General features: G+C 39.4%; 1 protein-coding gene across 4 annotated transcripts in view; it reads right to left on the reverse strand.

The window, feature by feature from the left end:
* Window positions 1–12183, reverse strand: part of DCLK1 (doublecortin like kinase 1) — a 341749-nt gene that overhangs the window by 41519 nt on the left and 288047 nt on the right. For all 4 annotated transcript variants that reach the window (XM_041768042.1, XM_041768040.1, XM_041768041.1 and 1 more), the window contains exon 11: window positions 9192–9338. In XM_041768042.1, the coding sequence (XP_041623976.1) occupies window positions 9192–9338 (147 nt within the window). The remainder of the gene's footprint in view (window positions 1–9191; window positions 9339–12183) is intronic.

Consider the following 12183-nt stretch of genomic DNA (forward strand, 5'->3'; position numbering starts at 1 on the left):
TTTTCTCTAAACATACTATCTATAATCACCTAACTTTATTCAAAAGTTGGATGAAAGAAGATGTTGGCAGATCCAGTCATAAGTCACATTTTGGTTCTGAATATGAACATGTATTTCTCCTACACATAGCAAAGGTTTTATTTTTGAGCCTCTACATCTTACTTAATAGGAATTCCATCTCATATGCAGCCATATGCCAGTTATATTTAATATACTGAGCAACAAAGTTCAAAGTTTCAATAACTAAGGGGAAAAAAGCACGAAAAAAAATCTTATCTAAAATAAAGAAAATTAGGATTACATAAAAGTAATGACTCTTTTAAATAAACCAACAGTATTAAATAAAACACACAGAATCTATCGTTTTAATGTTCTTTTTATCTCTGACACTTCCACAACGTTTTTGCTTTGAAAAAACATAGAATTTTCATGAACACAAAGAAGTTAACTTGATGCTTATGATAGACAATAAGAGAGACAAAGCCCTAATCCATGTAATTGAAAACATTTCTAGACACAACGACATTAGAAATGCTTCAGCAAAATGTTTTTGCAGGTGAATAAATGTCCAGGCCTTTGGTTTGGAATTCTGTTTAACTTACTGTCAGGCAGGGCAGGAAACAAGGTTGCCTTGGGTTTTCCTCTGTCAACACTTCGAGAGAAGGATACAGAAGAATATATTCCAGTGTTTCCTCTCCTCCAATGGGAGAGCACCTTTCCTAAGCAATGTAATAAGCCCACTTCACAACTGGGGTTCACCATTAGCGCTTGCTACAACCTGCGCTGGGCTCACCCTTATCTTTTACCAAGCCAGTTACAGAGGGGCACGGAGGAGGCCATTTAAAAATGTAATTTAAATTCTGTTAAAATCACAGATTGCTAAACACATCTGTTTCAAACATACAGGCGTGCGTGAGCCCAGGCGTGTGTGTGTGCACGCCTGCGCGCACACACACACACACACACACACACACTCAAAAAGCCATCTTCAGAAAGTATTTTCCCAAATGGCAGCTATAAATTTACTTTGAACTAAGTTTTTAATTAAAAGTTAGGAATTGGAAATGCTTCTAACAAGTTCACATTTAAAATGGCTTATAGCGCTCCCTGAATCGATTCTGACCTTTGGTCCTCTGCATGTCTCCTCATCCTGAACATCTTCCAGGAGGGACATTAACAGGCTGCAAGCACAGGCTTGGGCAGCTCAATCCAGCAAGTGGAGTTCTGCTGTACAAAAGAACTTTCTGCTATAACTGTATTTTAAAGCCTCCATAAAACATGACCCACAAGTGAGGTGGGAATACATTGATTGTCAATCAATGAGTATTCACAACATGAGATATAATTTAATGTTCATCCCAAGCCCTTTAAATACTATAGATGTTCCCCCACATTTTAAACACTGAGAGGCTATTAAAGAGACGGGGATTAGTGCAAATTACCAGTATGTAGTGCTTTCACTGTTTTAACTAAGCAATAAAACTGTGTAATTGTACAACACTAATTGAATGCAGCTACACATAATTGTGGGCTGCCATATGTATCCTATTACCATAAAGATTGTCAGTATTTTGTAAGCTACTCTTGTGATCATTGCAGATGGCTACAGTCAGAGAAGTTGTTCTCTAGGGTTTATTATACGGCTATAAAGACATCCCATGATTTGACAGACTAAATGTGTTAAATGGCAACAATTATGAAAGAAGTCCCAATTAAAAGCTGAAGGCATGTCCCACCAAGAATAGATACAGTGAAAGGTCAGGTATTAGGTTTTAGGCACACTGGCATTTTATACAGGGTTTTTCCTTTTTGAGGAAGAGTTTTCTTTTTGTTTCTCTTTCGTTTATTTTGGGTTTTGCAGTAGCTGTAACTTACTGAACAGTAGATGTTTGGGCATAGGCCTGATTTCCTTTGGATTAGAAACTGAGACCATTTGGAAAAGTTATTTGAAAAAAATAAAAAATTTAATATATAGTCATAAAATGCAGCTGGTGGCCATAAAATATTATGAAAATTCACAGATAACCTGAACCCAGGCAAATGGTTTCTGAGATTCCCATAATAGAGAACTAAAAGCTGACTAATATAACAGACGTGTTGGAACAAACATAATTCTCAATGTTGCTGTGAATTCAAAGATAACCCTGTTGAAATGCTGGCTAATGAATCATTAGCATCCATGGAAATATTTTTCACAGAGGAGCCCAATAGGTACTAAAAAAATTTTTCACCAAATAGAATTGAACAAAGGTGGCGTGAAATTGACAGTCATGAAAAAAAGTCAATTTACTTTTTAACAAATATGGTGTCCCTTTAAAAAAGACACTCATTTTCCTCCAGCCACGGTATATAGCCTTTACAATCCTTTCTAAGGAAAATGAATTAAAATTAAGTCTTTAATCTTTAAGAAGTGAAGTAAAACAACATTAATGCAGGAGATTATTTTACAAAATGCACTTTATGGTCCACATACTTTAAAATTAAACCTCCTGGAAAAAAATTATTGTAATGTAAAAATCTTTATGAAATCAAACAAATAATAAAGATCGCATAGACGTCAGAACAGGAAAAAAAAAGAAGTCAGAAGAGGGGTAACGATATCAGAGGGAAAAATAAAATAGCTCTCAAAGTATTAACTCTAGAGATATCTGGGAAGATGGAGGATGAGTGGAAACTCCAGAAAGCCCGATTCTCACCCTCACTTTAAAAGAGTCATGAAACTATCTAAAGGGGAGTTCTACATAGCTGCAGTGAGATCCGTGCAACAGGCACGTCTGGATTCTGTGAGCCATTGCACATACATACCCCCTTGCTAAAACTGTGGGAACTTAATGTCATTGCAATTTTTAAAACTCGTATTACATTTTTGTCACACAAGCAATATCCAATATGTCATTGTAGGGAAATTAGAAAAGACAGATAATTACAGAGGGAAAGGAATTAAGCTCACCCATAATCTTGACACCTAGAAATAACCATCATTAACATTTGGGGATATAAACTTCCAGCCCTTTCTTTACCTCTCTTTCCTGCTTTTCTCTTGCCACTGGACAATATATCCTGAGTGAATAAGCATGTATCTACATCACGATTTTCAGTGGCTCCTGGATATTCCATTGCATGGATGTACCTACCATCAGTAATAATCCCAACAGCTACTACAACTGCTATTTACTGAGCACACGGGATATGTCGGGCATTGTGTTGAGGAGTTCATGCTCTTTATCCTATCTGATCTTCACAACAACCTATTAAATCATCTTACTGATATTTTGCAGATGACAAAATTGAATCTCAGAGATGTTTCACTGTTGTTCAATGTTTGCACAGCAATATGTGGGAGAACCAGAACCTAAATTTAGGTAACACCTGAGTCCAAGATTTTAACCAGTATGTCCTCCTTCCCCCTCATCATGCCATTATTTAACTAATTAGTGCCCTAAGTTGTTTCCAAATATATGTATATATTTTTTTCATACTAAAACCCACTGAGATGAACAACCCTACATATGGATAGAGATCTGATTTTTTTCTCTTTAGGTTACATTTGCAGAAGTGGTATTACTTGATCATGGGATACTCATACTATTTAAGGTTTCAATTATTTATTAGCAAATTACCTTTCAGAAAGCTTCTCTGAAGTTACTCTTGCACCAACACATGTGAGATAATTGGTATCCTAATAACCTTTCCAATACTATATGTTCTTATTATTAATCTTTGCTAGTCCAGTAAGGCCATGTCATTTTAAATGAGATGAGTGATACTATTTCAGTCCCTAATGACAGAAGGGATGAGTAGTGGAGCAGACAGACCCAGGCCAACCAAGGCAACACACTACACTTTTATTTCCTGTGTTTTCTCATGTGCAATCACAGGTCCTTGGAAAAAGGCCCTCAGCAAATGTGCTAGTAAAGTAGCTGGTATATTCTTATACTAAATGATGTTTTGGGAAAATGTTGTCTTACTTCTATTTTTCCCTTAACTTTTATCCAAATTAGGAGAGCAGAATTTTTTTTTTCTAAACACCTATAAAAAATGATCATTCAGGTTCTGCTTGGTCATTTTCAATGACCATAATGGCTACATGTAATAAAGGCCAATTCTGTCATTTGCCACAATAGGTCTTCATTTAACGCAGGGCAGTTGGGGCAGGGCTAGTGACAGAGTCCTGAGAGGCCTCGGGCTCCTTTCTCCTGGATCCCCCAATCATCAGTCAACACTCTGCTGGCTCAAGATCATATGACAGTGGACTGACTGCAAATCTACTCAACTGTGCTTTTGCCTAGGTCTTCTAGATGCACTCTATCTGTGGCACTTGCCTTGTGTACCAGTGTAGTTAGCTATCTTACCATAAAATGGATTTATTTGGAGATTAACGGTCATGGGATTAAGGCAGAAAGAAATCTGCCATCTTGTGGGCTTGGGGCTGGCTTGAACTGGAAACCAAGAGGAACTGGAGCATATCAACACTTGGAAAGAACACGATACCTTACCTTACCGTTACGTATAATCCAATTAGTGAAACAGAGGGTCATGTGCTAGGCATACCATTTTGATGGGCAGCCAGAAGCAGGTACAAATACCTGGATAGACAGTTTCTAAAAGGAAATTTCTGGCCCCGATAGGCAGATTTTCTGAGAAATTGCTTTCTCCCAGAGCTGGGGAGTTGAGAAGGAAAAAGGTTTTTGAACATAAACTTTTATATTTCAAGAAAATGGCTGTTTATTTCTGGAATCTAACAAAAACTCATCTTCTAAGTTATATTTTTGCCATTAGATACTTTGATTTTCCTAAGGAGGTGGCATCTGTATATACATTTTAAAAGGCCCTCCCAGGGGCACCTGTGTGGTTCAGGGGTTAAGTATCTGCCTTTGGCTCAGGGCATAATCCCGGAGTCCTAGAATCTGGTTCCGCATCAGGCTCCCCACAGGGAGACTGCTTCTTCCTCTGCCTGTGTCTCTGCCTCTCGTGAATAAATAAAAAATCTTAAAAAAAAAAAAATAAAATAAAAAATAAAAGACCCTCCCAACTCCTTGGAAGAAACTCAGGCTGCTATTGAGAATTTTTCCTGCCAAGGGTGCAAGCTTGCCATCTAGTGGTGACTCCTGCAAACTGAAGGCGGTTGATCCCAGGAGGACAGTTCTGGTGGTTTTGTTTGTTTTTTAAAAAGCAAAATGTCTCTTTTAGTTATATACTATCTTACACACACACACACACACACACACACACACACACACACACACATCCTGTGCACAAGTATAGCTGGGGAAACACTGCACTATCCCCACTCCGTGGCATTTAGACTGAGGCCCATGTGAGTCCTCAGTGTAATGAATGAGTTGAAGAATGGCTTGGACCTCTCATGTTGTGTCTGTCTTATAGTCTGTGAAGAAGTGTCACTCATTCACTCACTCTTTCATCTCATCCACCGTCCCATCCCACTGGTCACTCCTCTATGATCATTAAGCTCCAGGCCTGACAGCAAAAAGAACCATGTAAGATCATTGAGATGATTAACTTGTGAAAACAAAAACAAAAGAAAACAAACAAAACAAAAAATTAGGAATGATACAATAATTTTATTATTGGGTCAATTCTCAGTTTTCACACCAAATGTGGCTGGAAACACCACTGTAAATCAAATCATGTTCTCTCATTAAAAGACCTTGACCTGACAAATACATAGACTTGAATAGGTCAATATAGATCCCTAAGGCCAAGCTACAACATTTTTATATATCTCTATAAGGATTAAAAATTAAAAATTCTGGAAGTTCCATAAATATGGTACTGTATAAAATAAAATCTATTGCTGAATTCGACACTTAAAAAATAATTCTTTGCTAGTTATAACAAACATTAAACACTTAGCTGGCAAGAATCTTATTAGTAATCTAACAATTTAGGCTTTTTTGAGGTTCCTTAATAAAAGAGTAATGCAAAGTGTGGAGTGAAGCCTTTTTATTTGGTAAGTTTATTTATTTGGCAGTAAAAAAATGGACTCAAAATCTTTAAATTTGTCATAGCATTTTTCAAAAATAGTCTCTAGCTCTACATTTTGCCAGGAGATGGCAAATCCATGCGTGGGTAGATAGTAAAATTTTAAAAGCAATGTCAAAAAAGATGCAAGATGATTTTTATAACATATAATTTGTTGTGAAACAGTTTTATTTTTAGGAATAATTTAATTTTTATTACAAATAAAACGGGAATAAAAAAGAATGAAGCTAATAGTTCCATGTTATCTTTTTATCTTTATAAAATCCCCTTAAAGGAGGCTCAAAGGAGTTAAAGAAACTTGTTCAAGGTCATAAGACCAGCCAGTGGAAGAGTGAAGCACTTGGTTTTGAACTTTGGTGCATCTGACTATAAATCCTCAGTATGTGAATGTGCCTCCCATGACAATTTGCTCTTATTTCCACATAAAAGTCAACAGAACGTGAAATTAACAGAAGTCGCAAGTTCAGTTAGCGATATCCTAATTTTGTTCAATTTTTCTATTCTTCTACCTATTTTTTACTTAATAGATTTATCCCTGTAAAACTCACCAACTCTTATTACTTCCCTAGAGTAAGAAAGTACTAAACTGGAGAAGCAGAATTACTTTAGTTCATATACATATATATCAGACCTATATTGCAAATGGCTTCAGTGGTGTGTGTGTGTATTTCACATCCCTGCATTGGAAAAGAAAGGAAAAAAAGAGTGAACCTTTTTCTTTTTCAGTAATTTAAAAAAGTAAAATATGTTAGAACGAGCACAGTATTTTCAAAGTGTCCTGCAAATTGTAATTTTAGAAAAAGTACCCTGCTAAGTAATCATGTATGGCATTTACAGAAATAGATAACGCTCTGGTGAGAAGCAAGTGAGCAGTGTCACACAAAACCAAACTGCAAAGGGTGGGTGGGTGGGGGGGGAATGAAACTTTAATTTTTCAATCACTGAATTTTTGGGACTTAGAGAAGTTTTTAAACAAAGGCTAATTGTGAGTCTGTTCCCATGAGATGATCCTACATAATTCAGGACAGAGGAGTAATGAATGCAGACAAGAGAAAATTGCTGCAGGTTATGGAGGCAACTATGCAGAAGAGAATGTTCTGGCGACTGCGGAGATGTGGAATTTGAGGGGCAATTAAGTCAGAACTCCGGCACTTGACCTCAGCTGCCTTCATTAGCCAGTAGCTCCAAGTTTATGAACGTAATTACGGTGAACTAACTGCATGTGTATTTATTTCTTGAATGCCTCTTTTTCCTACTTGAATCTCAACTCCATGAAGGCATCTGTTTCTCTGTTCCCTGGCACCACATCTGGCACAAAGCAAGCATGCAATAAACCTCCCTCATGCACAGCTTCATGTCGTCTAGAGGTTAAAATCTTGGACTCTGGAGTAGGGCAGAGCTAGGCTGAGATAGGAGTTCTTCCACATATGACTTATAATGGCTTTATGCAGGTCTTTTAACTTCTAGGCACTCAGTTTCCTTAACCTGTGAAATGGGACAGTAATAGAATTTACCCCATTTGGCCGTTGTGAGGATTAAATGGGATGAGGGTAAAGCGCAGGGCAAACTCATGGGTAGGTGACCATCTTAGCAGATGTCACCAGCCCTTTCTGTGTAGTGGGAGTTGGGTTGCTCATCTGCTTCTACACTCAAATGCTCATTTGGGTCATGTGGGGGAGCTTGTTTCCAAGAAGATCTGTACCCTGTCACCAGTCACCAGATTCTGATTTGCTAGGGCTGCAGGGAGGCTCAGAAATTTGCATTTTTAAAAGGCATCTGGGAGTAGTTCAGATGCAGGGAGTCTTGGACCACCCTTGGAGAAGCACTGCTTTAGAGAGAGAATCCTCAATTCCCAGATTTCTGAAGAGATGGACAAACTAACAGTAATATATAATACATGACTCTTGGGCCTGGGTAATGAAAGTTAAAGAACTAGCATCTTAGTTGGGGTGGGTGGGTGGGGGGAGTTTATTTTTTAATTTTATTTATTATTTTATTTATTATTTTATTTATTTATATTTATTTATTTATTTATTTATTTATTTATTTATTTATTTTTGGTGGGGGGGAGTTTAGAAAATGAATAGGTTTCATTAAAATTCCAGCATGGAAAGCCAGCAAAATTTATGTTACTCCCATATTTACCAGTGACAGCTCGCCGATGCCCAGTTTCTGTCTTCTCAATTATTTCCAATACTGTCCCTTTAACATCTGGACTAGGAAAGGACTCTCGTTTATTTGCTTCAAGAACTCTCAGTGTTTCCCCAGAGACATGGAGTTCAGAAAAGTAAAACAAATAATTATAGAAGGGGATAGGGATGTCTCTGATTTTTTTTTTTTAAGATTTTATTTATTTATTCATGAGAGACACAGAGAGAGAGGCAGAGACACAGACAAAGGGAGAAGCAGGCTCCATAACAGGAAGCCCAACGTGGGACTCGATCCCAGGCCTCCAGGCTCACACCCTGGACTGAAGGCAGCGCTAAAAAGCTGAGCCACCCTGGCTGCCCATGTCTCTGATTTTTAAAACCAGTGTTATGATTATTTTTATGCTGAAGGGTGTCTTTAAAACTCATGATTTATTGTCTTAGCCTTTAGATCATATTATTGAAAACTAAATTTAGGGGGGCTTCCTTTTTTTCTAAGTAAAAACTTTTTAAAAAAGATTTTATTTATTTATTCATGAGAGACACAAAGAGAGGGACAGAGACATAGGCAGAGGGAGAAGCAGGCTCCTTGTGGGGAACCCAAAGCAGGACTCGGTCCCAGGACCCTGGGATCATGATGTGAGCCAAAGGCAGAGGCTCAACTACTGAACCACCCAGGTGTCCACTAAGTAAAAACCTTTAACATCAAAGTGCTGTAGATACATTAATATACATGTAAATAAATGCTCCTCAGGGACTCTCTTGGTCTAGCCCAAGGTGTCAACCACAGCCCTGGATTTCCCAAGCTCTATTCCCCCAAGGCTGTCTGAGGTTTTTATATGCTAATTATTAGTCAAGTACTCCCAACGGGCCATGAACCCTTAGAAATACACTTAAAAAGGTTAGTTTCCAGCTCAAGTCCAGCTAGAAACTAGCCTTTATAAGAAAGAAAAGAATATTGGAAAGGAAAAAAAAAGAAGTATTCATATTCACTTATGAGTGCTTAGAACTCAGGATGCTTGAGGTTAGAATTCCTCTTACCAGTAGATTCTCTGGCTTAATGTCCCGGTGGACGATGTTCAGGCTGTGCAGGTATTTGATGGCGCTGGCCAGATTGTAAAGCATCCCACTGGCGTCTCGTTCAGTGTATTTGTTAGTTGAAGTAATGGCATCAAAGAGGTCTCCTCCCTGAGAAGAGAACAGCAGGTGGAGCAGCACGTTAGCAGATGATCCAATGGTGCCTCCTGGAGAGGTAACTGACAGATGATCAAGGAGATGAAGAAGCATGCAGGATCTTTGGGCTCCTAGGGCTTTCCCTGCCACTTCCATTGCAAAGGCCCACAGACTTCCTATGGGGATTTCTTTCCCCACCGTGAAAGCCAGTATGGCATCTCCTCCATAGCTCAAAGGAGCAGGTGAGGATTCTCTGCCATCCAATGTGCAGTGGTTTCCACAGCCCCAACCAGGGAGGAGAGGCGGAGCCAGGTCTCCAGGGCAGAGGCCTGTGACCCCTGGGTGCCCTGGCAGCACGTACCACCTGCCTCATACTAACTGCCAGCAGAAGTTCAAAGTCATTATCCCAAAGCTCTCAGAATGAGAAACAGGTAATACTGCAGATCACATCCTTAACAAAATGTTCTGCTGCCTTATGAAGTACGCACGCGCGCGTACACACACACAGACACACACACACACACACACACACTCCATTCGCTTCATTCTCTAGATTTAGCTCTCTTGGAGTGGGTGTAATGTTTTCTTTTTCAATAATGTGCTTCTTTGTAAGAAGCAGAGAAAAGGACAGAAACTGTCATTCCAATGACGAGAGAGAAAGAGAGGAGGAGGGAGGAGGGTGGAGAAATTTCAAAGAAAGTTTTCTAGGACCATTATTCATCTGAACTTTTGTTTCCCTTGTTCCTTGCTAACATATTGTTATTTGGAGAAATAGAATGCTTTTAGGCTCCAATTTTAGTTCTATTTATTTGAAACCCTTTCAGAAATTTGGGTCTGATTTACTAACAACGTTTGCATCATTCTTGCACACAATGCACCAAATAGCTGAGCATAGGAGCCAACTGTGTTCATCTATTGCCTAATGTGGTAAGGGATTTCATTTTTTGTTTTTAAATAGCAAAAGCAAAATATAGGCCTTACAGGCTGATGATTTTTGAATTTCACGAGCTGGCCTATCCTCTGTTCCCCTGTACCAGCCTCCACTCAGGAGGCTGCTCCCACAGCCCATTCAGCCTTGACAGTTCCCAACCTGAGCACCTACATTTGTGTCAAAATGAACACTTTCTCAGCTTTCTCTTTCTCTCAAAGGCAAGGCTGCCAAATGCAGGTTTACAAGTTGTTTCCATGCCTCCAGGAGGCAGGATTTTCAGTGTGGCTATGTGAACAGCACCCTGATGTAGTGAGATGTGTGTGTGGCTGTGTATGATGATCCCGCGATGACTCCACAGTTGTCCTAGTTATCTAGGTAAGCTTCAGGCATCCTGTGAGCTCGCTTCCTCTGCATCCTCAACAACGCAGTCAGCCAGTCCTTCCTGTAAGGCATGCCACATACACAGCTCTTCTCCTGGGTAAGAGCTATTGCCGCACTATCCCTGGGGGCTCCATGTGGCCTCACAACCTGCACTGCCTCCCAGGCTCTTTATTTGAAGCATCCAAGGAACTGACTGTTACCTTCCCACCTGGTATGTTGGCCTTCTCCTTCTCTCTTCAAAAAGTTGGCATTCCTTTCCCATGGCTCTCCATGTTCGGGTGCCCTCCTAATTCCAACCTGTCTCATTGCATCTCCTGCCACTAGCTAGACCAGTTTGTCGACTTTATGCTCCAGGGAGGATATTCTTCCCCCATCATTAAAACATGCCCAAATCACCCTGCGTTCCAAGCCTGTCCTTCTTAGAACCCCCTTCCTAGAATGTCCCATCTAGTGCCTTTGTCTCTCTCCTGCTGATCAGTTAGGGCCTGGCCACAGGGCTGCCTCCCTCACCCTTCCTCTGAATCCCTTCCTCTGAACACATTTGCAATGTGCATGGGCACATATCTGTAGGCAGAAGTCTAAAGTCTTGTTCTTATTAATTATGGAATTTCACTTGTAATTACTGTTACTTCACTATTTTCTAGAATACAGGCCTTGTTTATCCTAAAGCCACAGGCACTCTTTGGCACACCATCAGACTCATGACAAGTATGGCCCTAGCTACAATTCTCCGGGGAAATGTTTATGGGAGCCTTTCAACTCAAGCCTGGGGTTGGCCTTCACTTCTCAGGATGCTTCCATATCTGGCCTCACAGCAGTTCTGGAGCAACCTAAATGTAAGGGTGTGATCTGGTGGTACAATTGAGAAGTCCCGATGCTGGACTATGCAGACACTCTCTGGCCTTGTTGGGCTATCCTGGTCAAATTCCCAGAGGGAATCTGCAAAAGGCTGTTAAGTGAAGTGAAGCCTCCCAGTGGTAACTGAGCTATTGTCACCTGACCTAGGCTTTCCCACCAAAATGTATTCTGAACTCTTAAGCTTTCACTGCTTTCATTTCTCAGCTTCAAATTTGTTTGTCTTAACTCTTCAAAAATCAGCCAATAAAAGGAGGCTAATCAGTTTTTAACAGCATACAGAAGGGCAACAGGAATGGTTTGAATTTGTTGCTCTGAAAATTAAAATCATTGTAAAAATATTATCCTTGGACCTAGAGAAAGTATATTTTACAATATGGGTGATTACCAAACTCTACATGGCAATAAAGCACCAATATGAAAATCTTCCAAATAACTGAAATCAACCTTTCTTTGTTGAAATAATAGTTTACCATTTTTATCTCCCTCGGTCTCAAATGTGGCAATACCTTTGCTTCACTACAAATCAACAAGTCCCACTTCTCTGAAAGAAACAAATCCTAACATAAAGTAGGAAAAAAGTAGGCTTCATCTGCATATATAAATAACCACAAAAAAAAAAGCCAACAGATCTAGAGTAAAGCAACTCTGAATAATAAAAGCTTAAAGGGCCCTCAAATGAGCATTTTTCTA

The sequence above is a fragment of the Vulpes lagopus genome, chromosome 8 (genome assembly GCF_018345385.1).
Source record: "Vulpes lagopus strain Blue_001 chromosome 8, ASM1834538v1, whole genome shotgun sequence".
Lineage (NCBI taxonomy): Eukaryota > Metazoa > Chordata > Mammalia > Carnivora > Canidae > Vulpes > Vulpes lagopus.